This window comes from Ursus arctos, unplaced genomic scaffold (assembly GCF_023065955.2).
Source record: "Ursus arctos isolate Adak ecotype North America unplaced genomic scaffold, UrsArc2.0 scaffold_24, whole genome shotgun sequence".
Taxonomy (NCBI): domain Eukaryota; kingdom Metazoa; phylum Chordata; class Mammalia; order Carnivora; family Ursidae; genus Ursus; species Ursus arctos.
The window spans coordinates 326995-340914 of NW_026622919.1; the positions used below are offsets into that span (position 1 = coordinate 326995).

At 54.8% G+C, this 13920-nt stretch overlaps 1 protein-coding gene across 10 annotated transcripts in view; it reads left to right on the forward strand.

The window, feature by feature from the left end:
- B3GNTL1 (UDP-GlcNAc:betaGal beta-1,3-N-acetylglucosaminyltransferase like 1) overlaps positions 1–13920 on the forward strand; it is a 121874-nt gene that overhangs the window by 60115 nt on the left and 47839 nt on the right. For 8 of the 10 annotated variants that reach the window (XR_007187817.2, XR_008961309.1, XR_008961310.1 and 5 more), the window contains one exon: positions 2729–2824. The exons of the other annotated variants lie outside the window; for them this stretch is intronic. Coding sequence is in view for 4 of the 8 variants with exons in the window: in XM_057318232.1 (XP_057174215.1) it covers positions 2729–2824 (96 nt within the window). In the remaining 4 variants the exon portion in view is untranslated. The remainder of the gene's footprint in view (positions 1–2728; positions 2825–13920) is intronic. 10 annotated transcript variants of the gene reach the window in all.

Sequence of the window (13920 nt, forward strand, 5' to 3'; positions counted from 1 at the left end):
CTAGAGCGAGTGTAGAGTGGGGCGAGACCTTGAGAGGACGGGGTGAGTGGTCTGCGCTGGACCCCTGCGTGGGCCGGCCGGCAGGGGTGGCACCGCAGACAACTCTTCAGGAGGGAAAGGTGTCTTGTGGTGTCTGCCCCGTGGCCAGGCCACTATCTTCTCACACAGTTTAAGCCTCACACACAAGTACCTTCCTCCTCGTGTGTGGGCCAGTGCCCCTCACAGTGAGCAGAGGCTCAAAGCAGTGCCTGCCCCGGGAGTTTCCATGTCACGCCATCTCCCACCTGCCGTTTCTCCTTGTGAGAACCCCCCATACCACGTGGCTCTGGCTTTCATCAGAAGCCAGCAAGCCGGAGGGGGGCGCCCTGGGCACTCACCATGGGAGCAGCGTGAACATCTCAGATCTGGGCCTGGGCAGGGGCGCCCTGGGCGGGGGTCCCCGGCCGAGGTGGGGTGTGCCCAGGGCGGGGCCGGCACTCACCGTGGGAGCAGCAGGCCCCCTCTGGATGAGACTGGCACGGGCAGCGGGCGTCTGGTGCCCCCAGTGGCGGCTCAGGGCATGGCAAGCTGGGGTGGGGGCCATGGGGCGTGAGCAGTTCAGCCCCTCGGTCAGCCTGTGAGCAGGCCTCTGACCGTGAAGCCAGATGTCTGCCTCCCAGCTCTTGGTCGTTTTCCTGTTTTCTCTCAGAATGCTTTCTGTCCAACAAGTGTCAGTTTGACAAGACTGGAAAGGAAGGGCAGTGGACACCCCTAGGAGTGTGTTCCTCAGGGCGGGCGCCCGGGAGGCTTGACCCCTGGCAGGGCGCTAACCCGGGGCTGCTCTCATCCACAGGCTCACGGAGGGGACCCAGCAGCATGTCACAGTGGCCAAGCGTGCTTTTATCCCAGTCAGAAAACGGGACATTTCACCAAGGAGGAGAGACGGGGGGCAGATAAGCCCATGGAAAGAGGGTCAGCACCGCAAGCCCAGGGAACCCAAGTTAGAGCGGTGGTGGGGCGTCAGCACAGACCTGTCAGAAGGGCCAAAATAGAAAACATGGCCATGCCAGATGCTGGCAAGGGTGCAGAAAAACCGGGTCACTCACTTGGCTGGTGGTAGTGTGAGTGGGTGTAGCCACTCTGGAAGACAGGTGGGCAGCTCTTACAAAAGTGAACGTGAAACCACCGTACGACCCAGGGGCTGCAGTCCTGGACGTCTGCCCCAGAGAGATGAGGCAAATGACACAAAAGCCTGTGCGTGAAGTTCACATGGAGCGCTGAGCTGAGGGTCTGTGCTGGGCAGTATTTTTCAGCCAAACGAGGAAAACGTGCTGTTACGCACAACAGCCTGGACAAGTCTCCGGGCAATTAGAGCGTGGAGAAGAAAGCAGTCGCAGAGAGCTGCAGACTGGATGGCCGTTGACACAACATTCTTGAAAAGACAGATGGGCGGATGCCGGTCAGGGAGGGCTGGGTGTGGCCACAAAGGCGCTATGAGGGGTCCTGAGCTGGGGTGACACCCTTGGTTTCTCAAGGTGTTACTACTGGAGAAACCGTGTAAAAGGTACACGCAATCTCTGTGTGTTATTTCTACTGCATGAAAATGTACTGTCTTCTCCCCCAAAAAGTTTAATTAAAAGAACCCAACAACAACAAAATGCAGACCAGCAAAAACTTTCTTAGCTCCTCATTAGCATTCCTGCATTAAATTAATCACGACGCATAAGTGCTGTAGAGAGCAAGACTTAAGATTCAGGGTTTGATCATTGCTGTGTGTTTATTTACTGGAGAGAGAGAGAGAGGGGGCACAGCAGGAGGGCAGGAGAGGGAGAGAAACCACACATCCTGCTTCGGCAGCCCTGGCCACCTCTCCAGCACAGCCCAGAATCTAGGGACAGCATCTGCACTCCGGCTCAAGTGTCTGCGTGCAGCATGTTTGGGTTGTCCAAGATGGCTCGGAGGTGAAGGGTCGCGTCCTACAGAGTCCGCGTGAGGTGTGGAAAGAGGCCGGTCCCCACAGCAGGTATCTGGGCCTGTTGCTGCAGAAGGAGCCGCTCCCGTGGGGGGACACCCAGCAGCACAGGACCTGTACCCCCCACCCAGGTGAGGCTCACAGAGGTCCCGTAAGGGCCGGGACGTGCCTTACAGCCGACCCTGCACTGTGCTCTCTCCGCCTCAGAGGGGTCGGTAAGACCTATATCACCGAATCAGTCTCCTTTTTAAGAAATTATCGGGGCACCTGCGTCGTACTTGGTAAGCCTCTGACTCCTGGTTTTGGCGCAGGTCGTGATCTCTGGGTGATGAGATCGAGTCCCACATCAGGCTCTGCACTCAGCGGGGAGTCTGCTTGAAATTCTTTCTCCCTCTCCCTCTGCTCCTCGTGTCTGCTGAGTCACGGTTCAGAAAGAGTGCTGCTGAGGTAGCCGCATGTTTGACCTTGTGTACGGATCACTGTGATTTGAACGCATCAAGGGGGAGCATTAACCCAGGATAATGTCACGGGTGCTGCTGGGACTGGCACGTCAGGACCGCGCAGTGTGGGGTCCACTCAGAACCCTGCACTGTGTGGGTGCCCTCCGTCTTCCACTTTCCTCCTGGGAGTTTTCCCCAGCCCGATCGGATGCAGGTGTCTGTTAGTTCCCTGCTGGATGTGCCAGCTTATACCAGGTGGGATGTATGTGGACATGTGTGTGCCCATGTGAGCTCACAGTGACTCTCTCCTGTTAAGTTCTGTTTTGTTGTTTCACAGATTATAGGTTGCCAAGTAAGGAGAGAGCCCCCCGACTCCACTGAGCGATACACACGGTGGATCAACCAGCTAGTGCCGGACCAGCTTCTTACTCAGGTACCCCTGCCCCGTCTGGGAGCCCACCCAGGACGTCCTGAGAGCTGTTAGTCCCTGGTGCCCACCCCCTGGGTCTGGCCTGGGAAGGAGCCAGAGCCAGCAGGCAGGTGCAGAAGGCCTGACTGGAAGCGGGGAAGGGAAGAGGTGTCCAGGAAAGGCTCAGGTTTCCGGCAGGACTGGGGGCCGTCCCCAAGGCAGGCCGCCTCGGAGCTGGCCATCTGAGGGAGGGAGCTGAGATGCGCCTTCTGGGTGTGGCTGGCCCAGAAACCACCTGTGAGGGGCGCGACCTGCACAGGAAGCAGGACGAGGTGCTCTGGTCCCAGCTTCAGGTTTGCCAGGGGCTGGCGTCTGCAGTTTGCTTCTGTAAGTGAACCTGTTTCAGTAGCTTTTAAACTCTGTTCCCCCACGCGCGCGCACACACACACACACACACACACACACGGAAAGTGCTTCTGCGTTTGGACTTGTCCCATCTTGAGAAGATGAAGACCCCATGAATGGTCTTCTGTAGACACCAGTGGTTAAAGGCACGGAGAAGCTGGTTTGTTTTCCAGCTCCTCCAAAGCCGAACAGGCGGGAGAACAGCCAGCGTGCGGGCCCCGCGTAGCCTGCACGCTCCCCTCACGGGACACGGGAGCCTTGAGGTGGGAGCTCGCGGACGTTTGCATGGAGGTGCCTGCGGAGGCGGCTCTCGGCCACGGGTCGGGGGCAGGCGGTACGGCTCCTTCCTGCCTGTGCCGGCAGTGGCCAGCAGAATCGCACCGGGTCTGCACTGTCTCTCGTGGCCTCCCAGCTGGAGCAGAGAATGTCCCTCCCCTCCCGTGTGGGGCGCCCCTGCCCTGAGCCTGGCGCTGCAAACAGCCTTCTTCCCTGCAGCTGGTCCAGTTGCCCAGGGCTGCAGTGCGGCTTCGAAATGTCAGACTTCCACGATCCATAGTCTCAGACACTGCGGAGGGTCTGCTTGTGAACATCGTTACATGCGTGGAGAAGCAGCACACGGTCCTCGGCCCCTGCTGCCACGCTTCTCCTGGTCCGTCCCTCCGTAGAGGGGCCGGCCTGTGGGGTTCACGGTTCTACAGACACTTTGTCGGGACACGCACTCGTGTTTCCTTTTTACATTTTTCTTACCCAGGATCACGACTGACTCAATGGAGACCTAGTAAGAGCTTTCATATTCCTAACCGGGGAATTAAAATTTCATGTTCAGTGTGAAAGCTTCTGGCCTCCAGTCGGTCCAGAGGTCCCCCTGATTTGGGGCACCCAGAGGCTCCTTGGACAGGGCCAGGCTCCACCCGGCACGAGCGAGGGTTTGGAGACACTCAGCTCTGTGAACGTGGGAGCACTGACAGCTGTGTGGAGCCGGACTCCTGCCTGTGTGTGTGGTTCTCTGGTAGAATGTGAGTCACGCAGGGACTATGTAACCACACACTGAGGGTGTAATTCAAATGCAGTGGGCACGTTTTCAGCCAGAAATTCGAGTTCTGAGTCGAGGGCTAACAAGACTTAACTATTGAGCAGCATAGAAATAATTAAGGCAGGGTCCTCTTGAATAGTGTTTTTCTTTATCAGGTTAGGGGAAATTAGAGTCTGAAGTTTTTCAAAATAATCTGAAAGAAGCTGTGTGTTATTTAAGCCACTTGTCAGCTGCCACAGGTACAGAAACCACGACACGTTAGTAAGTGGACAGGCCACCGTGTGAGCTCTGTGTTCGTCCTCTGAGCCGGTCTCGTTTTTGAGGTGGGAAGCAGCATGATGTGGTATTTGGTGCCCACTCTGTGCCTTCAGCGAGGTGCCGTTCCCAAGGGACCTGTATCTCCTGAATCAGGGAGACCAAAGGGGAGGCAAAGCCAGACTCCGCCCGGCCGCCCGCCCCGGGGTTCTGGCAGCAAGGGCTGGAGGGGAGCAGAGGCAGCTGGCCCCTGAGGCTGGAGGTTCAGGCGACACTGCGGGTCAGCAGCAGGCCTGGTGACGAGTGCTGTGTCATGATCCTGCCGGGGCCCCTCCTGGTCCATCACAGCCCAGAGGCCAGTGGCCTCCAGCAGCTGCCTTACCTCAGTTTTGTTCGTAGAATTCAGGGGTTTAAGCATCACATCCAGACTCATTCTTTGACCCACTCATTTGAAGATATCTGGCAACACGAAGTCAGGGTCGCCTTTGGCCAATTTAGAAGACGGTGGGGGGGGGCTCTGGGTGACGCTGTTGCTCTCCCGTCCGTGGGCGGACACTTGGTCTTGCTCCTGGTTACCTGCTTTTCCTTTTCCGTGGAAGCAGCTTCGGCAGCAAGACTGTTAGAACTCACCTGCTTGTGTAAAAAGACTAACTTTCACCCTCATCTGCCTCAGTGTGTCTTTCCCTTGAGAGTTTGTCCTTGATAGTGCAATGATTTTATCCAATTCTAACCAGCACTCGGGCACCTAAAAACTTCCGTACTTTGAGACAGAGTAGCCTGTACCGCTTTTCTTCATTTTCTCATTTAAAGGGAGCATCGTAAAGCCTGTCCGCCGTACAGATCCACATAAACTACACTTTCCCCGTGGTAGAGAAGTGGTTCCTTCGCACGTTTCTCTTAGACTACGGAGAGAGGAAACTTTTTATTAATGTCTGTTTCTCTGTTAAACCCAGAAGCCACAGATCTTGGATTTAACATCAAAGTTTATTCTTGTTGCTATGTGGGTGTTAAAATGTCAGAATACTGGAACATTTGTTATCTGTCTAAAGATAGTCTTCCAACAAATTAGAAATAAGGATAATAAACCACAAGAATCTGGAAATGAGTCACACAAAGTCTGCTCTTCTTCTCTGAGAATTCATATCACTTCCTGGTAAGATACCACTAATGAGGTCTGCGAGTTTCATTAAATGCTTCATTCTCTTTTAACTGCAAGGCTTTTCCTTTCTGAATAAAAAACTGAGCTCCTTTCAAGTCTGTAACCCATACTTTTGTCTTTTTCGAGTACCGAAAGCATCTGCAAGGATCCATCTGTAAGCCTGTGTTCGTCCTGCGCCTTTCCCGAGGGCAGACCCTGCTCAGGACGAGGTAGCCGGGGGGCACACTGACAGGGGCTAGCGAGAGTTTATTTTTGCAAGGTGCAGTTCCTGTTGGTGGCAAGACAAGGGAAGAGGCAAAAGCAAACCCCCAGGTCCCCAGAACAGCAGCATGGGCCCCCGAGCCTCGCCTGGGAACCCCTTTTTTTTTTACAAAGTTCTAAGAAACTGGATTATCTGATTTTTCGGTTGCTGACACATCAGAACCACAGGATATAAAATCAAAAGGGAATCAGAGTGAGAGCCAGGAGCTTCTGTGATTTCCTCCCTGTGACAGCACCTCAGCCCCCCACACCCCCTGCGCGCGCTGCCCCCTTACCTGTGTGTGCCCCTCCCCCGTGCGCGCGCTGCCCCCTTACCTGCGTGTGCCCCTCCCCCGTGCGCGCGCTGCCCCCTTACCTGCGTGTGCCCCTCCCCCGTGCGCGCGCTGCCGCGTTACCTGCGTGTGCCCCTCCCCCGTGCGCGCGCTGCCCCCTTACCTGTGTGCGCACCTCCCTCCGTGCGCGCGCCCCTCCTGTGGTCGTCCCTTACTGGTCCTGGTGGATTTGGAAAGCCGGGCTCCGCGGAGGGAAGGGGGCCTGGGTTGGGGCGAGGACTCCGCATGGATCGCCAGGTGCGCACTTGCGGCTCTGGCATCTCGGGGAGGAAGGGCTCGTCGGCCTGCGTCAGGGTCAGGCTCGGCCATCAGCAGTTGCACCTCCTGGTGCGCGCAACCCGGGCGCCCTCTGCCGGGACCTGTGCCTAAGCTTCGATGATGCGCAGTTTACCTACGGAGCAGGTTAATGTACAAAATAGCCCGGAGGGGTTGTTAGGCCTCGTTTGCTTCCAAGAATTCTAAGTGTGTTGGGGGCTGCCTCTGTAGTTTTCTGTACCTGGTTTAATCGTAGACCCTACGACTGGGGGAGACATGAACGGGAGACACTAGCCTATTCCAGGCATAAGTAATCAAAGAAACAGTTTTGTTTAAATTGAAGCCACAGCTGCATCCTTACCAGTTAGACCAGGGGTGGCACACTGTGGCTCGGGGGCCAGATCTGTTCCGCTGCCTCTTTGTAAGTAAAGTGTTATCGGCACAGAGCCTTGCCCATTTGTTTATGGATGGTCGGGGCTGTTTTTGCACAGGGTGGCGGAGCTGAGGCTGTGGCCGGGAAGCCTGAAATAGTAGTATCTGGCCCTTTAGAGAAAAGGCTTCCTACCCTGAGTTAGGCAGTACCTGGCTGTCACGTCAGCGGCGTTTGTCAGCGTTGTGCGTGCCAGCAAGCCGCCTGGGTGCAGACACTGAGCTCTCAGGTAGACATCCCCACAAGGGGAGCTTGAGGCCTGGCAGGGGCGGAGAGCCGGGCAGGAAGGCAGTGTCGGCTTGTTTTCACCACCTTGGCATCTGGCCCTTATGCGTGTCTTCAAGCAGGAACAACTTCTGAGAGCGTTTTAGATGTGTGCCCTTCTCGTGAGGCATGCTCGCGCTTTCACAAGAAACAGGCCCGGCGGCTTGGGTGGCTGGTTCATTCTGTCTTCCTTCTCTCGCAGTGTGGCGCCCCTGGAGCAGTGGCTCTCGTCTCGCAGAGCCCCAGTCAGCAGGTGAGGTCAGGGTGTGCCTATGGGACGTGCACCTTGGGGGCCCCCGAGAGAGGACAGGGCAGTGGTCACTGCCGGACATGGCTGCCCCCTGCCGTCCTCGCTCTTTGGGTGCTGGCTTTGGAACCCCTGGGAGCCTGCTGCAGTAATCTGTGACTTGCGTTCAAGTTGCGTGGCAGGGGTGGGTAGAAATATCTCCTACGAAAACTCTTTTTCTCGAAATTTTAAGATTTCATTACCTCTTCCCACCCCTTACTTGGCCTTTAAAGAAAAACAAGTTTACTCAGCAAACCTGTTTCTCTTCTTCACGTGGTTGAATTTAAGGTGTTTTAATGATGTGGCCGGCCAGGTCTTCCTGGGGTCAACAGATAAATGTGGTCACCGGCCATCCTGCTCTCTGGCACGTGACCCCATGGTAAACTGTAGCTGAGGCAAGAGCACGTTAGTCGTTACAGAATTGTAAAAAGGACCATCCCGGTGGAAGAGAAACCCAGGCAGGTGTCTGTTGTGAGTCATTCAGATGATTTTAAGGAGAGAACATGCAGTGAGCCAGCCTCTGCCTTCCTCCAGGGGGAGATAGATCCATCATGGTGAACGTCTTCCCTCCAGAAGAAGGAGAAATGTACCTGTTAGAAGCCCCAGTCCCACGGGTTTATTGTTCATTCTTGTCCTGGGCCTTCTCGTTAAGAGGCTTTCCTGGGTATCAGCTGTGTGTTGTGGGATGGCCCTTTGCAGTTCAGTGGAGGTAAAGAATGAGCATGGACCGTTTCATGAGGAGTTAGGTGTGTCCGGTCTGGAGAATTGCGGCAGACAGGGCCCTTGAAATAAAGGGGGAGACTCTCCTGGTAGCTTGTTTGCTGTTGCGTGGTCAGACTGCTCAAATCTGGTGGAAAGCCAGCGTCCTGTGTTCTCAAGTATATCTGAGCATTCACTGAGTATGGAACCCAAGGAAAAATGCAGTCTCTCAGATGTGGGCTGCAGGAGACCCCAGAGCCTTTGACAAGTAGGAATGGTTGCTGGAAGCAAGACCAAGGAAGAGCGCAATGAGGCAGTTTGTCCTTTGGATTTTGAAAGTAAATGGCTTGCCCTGACGGGACCAAAAGAAATGTGCCTTCTTGACTCTTTCTGTCCCATTTTTGTTCTTTGTCCCATCGTTCTTTCAGAAGGGGATGAAAGGTTGTGGAAAAGAGCTTGGGTCAGGCTTGCCTGGTGCGGCCCTGAGCCCTGGGCACCCTCTGCGGACACGGGGGCCCTTCCCAGGCTCCTGGCAAGAACAAGACCGTTTCCCTGAGTCCACCTGCTCGCGGCTCCCCACCCCCAGGAGTCCATGTGTCCTGAGTGTGCAGCCCGCAGCCACCCGTGAGCCGCACAGAGCTGTCAGACTGCAGAGACTGGTGCCGTGGCCGAGGCAGGGACTCGCTTTGTCAGCGTCTCCCTTCCCGGCGGCTAGCGGCTGGGTGCCCAGAGTTCACATGAGCTCCGCACAGGGACAGTTCCTGGCTCGGACCGCACTGCTGTGGCATGCTGAATGTTGTTGGGTTTTTTTTTTAAATAACACAGATTTATTCACACACAGTTCTGGAGGTTAGAAGTCTGATATCAAGGTGTGGGCAGGGCTGGTTCCTCCCGTTTTCTCTGTTTCCAGCCTCCCCACTGAGCTGCCGGCCACTTCACTCTGACCTGTTTTGATGGTCCCCTCTCCTTATTAAACTGTGGTCAGACGTACACAACACAACTTGTCATTTCAGGAATTTCACAGTTCAGTGGCCATACCAGGGACTGTCCCCACCCAATGCTGACTCCCCATTAGCCCTCCCCCAGGCCCAGTAACCTAGCCTGCTTTCCCTCTCTACGAATGTGCCTCTTCCAGATACTTCACGTTAAGTGCAATAGTACGGTCTTTGTCCTTGTGCGTCTGACTTTCATAATGTTTTCAGGTTCACCCATGTTATGAAGTGTGAGATTCTTGTTCTTTTTATAGGTGAACGATATTCATTGTGCAACATACTGTCGGTCCCACGTTGTGCTTATCCACTTGTACTGTGATATCACTAGGTTACTTCCACCTTCTGGCTGTTGTGAACGTTGCCCTGCATTGTCTGTCTGAGTCCCTGTTTCAATTCCCGTGGGCAGACCTAGGAGTGGAATCGCAGGCTCGTGTGACAATTCCGTGTTTAACGTTTGAGGAACTTCCGAGCTGTTTTCCACAGCAGCTGCACCATTTTACGTTCCCACCAGCAGGGCACGAGGCTTGCTGTTCTGCTAAATCTTGTCAACACTTTCTTTTTTCTGGTTTTTCTAGTTGCCATGCAAATGGGTGTGAAGTGCTATCTCATGGTTTGGTTTGCATTTCTCTAACGATTAATGACGTGGAGCATCTCTTCATGTACTTCTGAGCCATCTGTGTATCTTCTTTGGGAAATGTGTTTTCGAGTCTTTTGCCCATTTTTTAAAGTTGGGTATTTGTCATTGAATTCTAGGCACTCTTTATATATTGTGGATGCTAGACCATTATCAGATGTGTGACTTGCAGATGTTTTCTTTTATACTGCGAGGCATCTTTTCACTCTCTCCATAGTGTCCTTTGAAGTAGAAAAGGTTTTAATTTTGATGAAGTCCAATTTACATAGATTTTTTTTCTTGGATTGTGTATGCTTTTCATGTCACACCAAGAAACCCTTGCCTAATCAAGGTCACAAAATGTTTCCTTCTTAGAGTGTTATAGTTTCAGCTCTTATATTTGGATCTTTACTCCATTTTGAGTAAATTTTTGTAGATGATATTAGGGAAAGGTCCAGCTTTATCCTTTGCATGTGAACATCCAGCTCTCCCAACACTGAATGGTCTTGGCACCCTTGCTGAAAATCAGTGGACCATTTGCAAGGGTCTTTTTCTAGGCTCTGTTTTGTTCCGCTCATCTTCTGTCTGTCTGCATGGCAACACCACACTGTTCTGATTACCGCAGCTTTGTGGTAAGTTTTAAAGCTTACTCCACGGGAGCTTACTTCATGGGAAGTGTGAGTCCTCCAACCCTGTCCTTGCTTTTTAACATTGTTCTGGCTATTTTGGGTCCCTTTGAATTTCATGACTTTTACAATGGGTGTTTTCTTTCCTACAGAAAAGAAAAATGTTTAATGATTTAGGATAAATACATTAGATGAAAACAGGCATGACTTAGGCAAAGCTGTGTCTTCTAGACTCTCATGTTAGGGAAGGCCTTCTGACCTGACTTTTGTTTCTTAAGTCTGCCTCTAATTGGTTTTGTAAAAATCTCCACTCCCAGGGAGTTCGTTAGAAAAGGTGTTCGGTGAAGAATTGCATTGAGTTCACTGGGAGCTGGTGTTGGGAGGAGAGGAACTCGAGAGACAGCCTGCAGTCCCTTCACCTGTGTGCCGGCACCGAGTCAGAGCCCCCTTCCTCAGGAGGGCACAGCCCAGCCACAGCAAGGAGCACCCCGAAACTTCCCCAAAAGTGCTGAAGACCTACCTCAGGCTGGGTTGCATTCGGACAGGATGCCAGTTCCTGGGAGAGGTGACGGGGGGGGGAGTGCAGCCCCAGTTACAGGAGCCCCTAGGTCTGCTTATGCCCCCCCAAAACTTGTGAGGAGAACCCCCCAAAACTGGTAAGGTGCGAGGGGCCCCCCAAAACTGGTAAGGTGAGGAGGGCCCAGGAGTGATGGGCAGGATGAAGGGCATCTCTCTCTTTGTCCCTTTTACAGTGAGACAAATATTACAAAACCCTTTAGAGACTGCTGTCTGGTTCACATAGGATTGGGGTGCAAGGGGTCAGTAAGACGGAGAAGGTGTGACGCTTCAAGAAGTGCCTGGAAAGACACAGCCCTGAAAAATTGCGCGTGTTCCGCCCTCGGCGGTTCCACGGAGCCTGAAATCACCGGTGTCAGCGAGGCCTTGAGAAGATCTTGTGTCGCTGGAGGCTGCAGTGTGTGAGACGTGAGATTTGTTCAGGCTTTTGCTGCAGGTTCAGAGAAAACATTCCTTCTTCCCTCCCCCAAAGGGAAGTTGGAAAGGTGAATTTGAAGGTCAAAGCACAGAGCAGAGGCAACCATTATGCAGAGGACAGGAGGAACTAAAAGCCTGAGTGGGAGAGCGGGGGCAGGACTCCTGAGCCCCGCCTGCTGGCTTCCTCCTTGTTCTGGGCACATGCAGCGGGAGGGACCCCCAGCGGCCCCAGAGAGCGGTGGAAGGAAGCCTGTTCTTGGCACAAGCCTCGTGGGGCGAGGACGCAGACGCCTCTGCCAGTGCTCTCTGGTTCCCTTTGGGCAGTAATGACCAGAGAGCTTCGGCATCACCGCGTTCCTGCCATAGGGGTTCTTTTTTTTTTTTTTTTTTTTTTTTAAGATTTTATTTATTTATTTGACAGAGATAGAGACAGCCAGCGAGAGAGGGAACACAAGCAGGGGGAGTGGGAGAGGAAGAAGCAGGCTCATAGCGGAGGAGCCTGATGTGGGGCTCGATCCCATAACGCCAGGATCACGCCCTGAGCTGAAGACAGACGCTTTAACCACTGTGCCACCCAGGCGCCCCTGCCATAGGGGTTTTGTGCGCACACCCTGAAGTTCCTACCCACACGTGCGCCTTGCCGCTGGTGCCCGCGCGCGCGCTGGGGCCCGTACCTGCGGGTGTGTGCGCGTGCTGGGGCTCGTATCTGCAGGTGTGCGTGCGCGCTGGGGCTCGTTCCTGTGGGTGTGTGCGCGCGCGCTGGGGCTTGTACGTGCGTGTGTGCGCACGCGCTGGGGCTCGTACGTGTGGGTGTGTGCGCACGCGCGCTGGGGCCGTACCTTCGTGTGTGCGCACGCGCAGGGGCTCGTACCTGTGGGTGTGCGGGCGCGCTGGGGCTCGTACCTGCGGGTGTGTGCGTGCGCTCTGCAGCTCCTACCCGCGGGTGTGTGCCAAGCACTGGAAGGTTGTGTTTCCCTCTGGGTCAGACCCTCTGCACCTGTCTGGCCAAAGGGGCTATTCCCACTCATTGAACATTCGTGGGGCGCAGTGGTCAGAGCAGAGTGCAGGACGGATGTGCCCTGCTGGCTGTGGGGCATGAGCATGCCAGCACTGAAGGTGAACCACGAGGATGCTCTGGAAAGCACTGAGAAGGATGAAAAGGGCCCAGCACACTGCCCACTTCACAGGTGACCTGGGGGTGTGCAAGGGTCTGGGCCAGATGTGGCCTGCATGGCTAGACCCCCAGGGAAGTGCAAGACTGCCTGAAGGCTATGTGCCCAAACAGGACGCCTGAGCCATGCATTCTCAGGAATCTCTGCCTTGTTGGGCTGGGGCGTTTTCTTGCTGTCTTCTCCGGAGTAACTCAGCCTTCAGTGCTCTGGGCGACGCTGATGAGCACATCCCTGAGTGAAGACTCTCATCAGTTCCCTGAGAGCTCTCTTCTCGTACTGATGAGGACTTGGGATCTCACGGCCCATCTGAAATTTTATAAATGTCTTACCCCATCCATTTGGGAGCAGTATTTCAAATCCTGGTGTTCACCTTTTCATCCATGAAGGAATATCATGTTAAAACATAAGTTTAGTGTGTGCCCTTTCCCGTAGCCTGGGGTGGCCCTCTTCCCCCCAGCCCTGCACAGCTGCCTGTCAGGGGAGAGCCAGACCCACTGCTGTGGCAGGATTATCAGATGGGGTTGCGACACCTTCATCCACCGACTCTTCTAGACAACCCCTTGGGGCTGGCGCTGTCCCTCATCCCCACAACCATGCCTAGACAGGCTCCGTGCGGCTCCTGGACTCCCCAGATGGCCCAGCGATCAACAGTGCAGCCTGGAGCCCTGCTCAGAGGGGACACCAACCCCCAGGGCCTCCCCACCCAGACCTGGGGTATCTCCTCAGAGGTCACGCCACATGGGGACTCAGGAAAGGTCACCACGTGCACACGGGCTCTCGGTATTGGGCCACACAGCTCTCCAGGGAAGGCCCTCCCTTAATGGGTCCTTGGTGTGACTGCTGTTCAGACCACCACCTTGGGCAAGCTGCCACTCTGAACCCCACCTCCTCGTCTTCAAAACAGAAAGCATAACCACACCTGCCTCTCAGGGCTGCAGTGCCCTGGTGCCTGGAAAGCCAGCTAGCCATCCTGGGACAGGCGTGCCTACCCTTGGGAAGAAGACTGCCCTGGAGTCCCTGCACCTGTGTTTGGGCCTCTGGGAAGGGCCCTGGTTGGGGCAAGAAGCAGGCCAGCAGACAGCCCAGAATTTCAGGAGATGATCTGCAAACTGGACCTCTGAGGGGTCTTCGGTATTCTCTCTACCCGGCCATGCAGGAGAGACTGAGACTGCCCCAAGAGCACAGGTGTGCTCAAGGAAGTCATGGGAGCCGCACAGAAAGTAAGACCTAGAGCAAGGCCCCACAGTATACACACAGCGTCACCGGCTGAGGCACGCAGAGTGTCCGGGTGCCCCTCTCGCTCGGGGGAGGAAGAGCCATCAGTGGACTTTGCCACTGAGTGGAC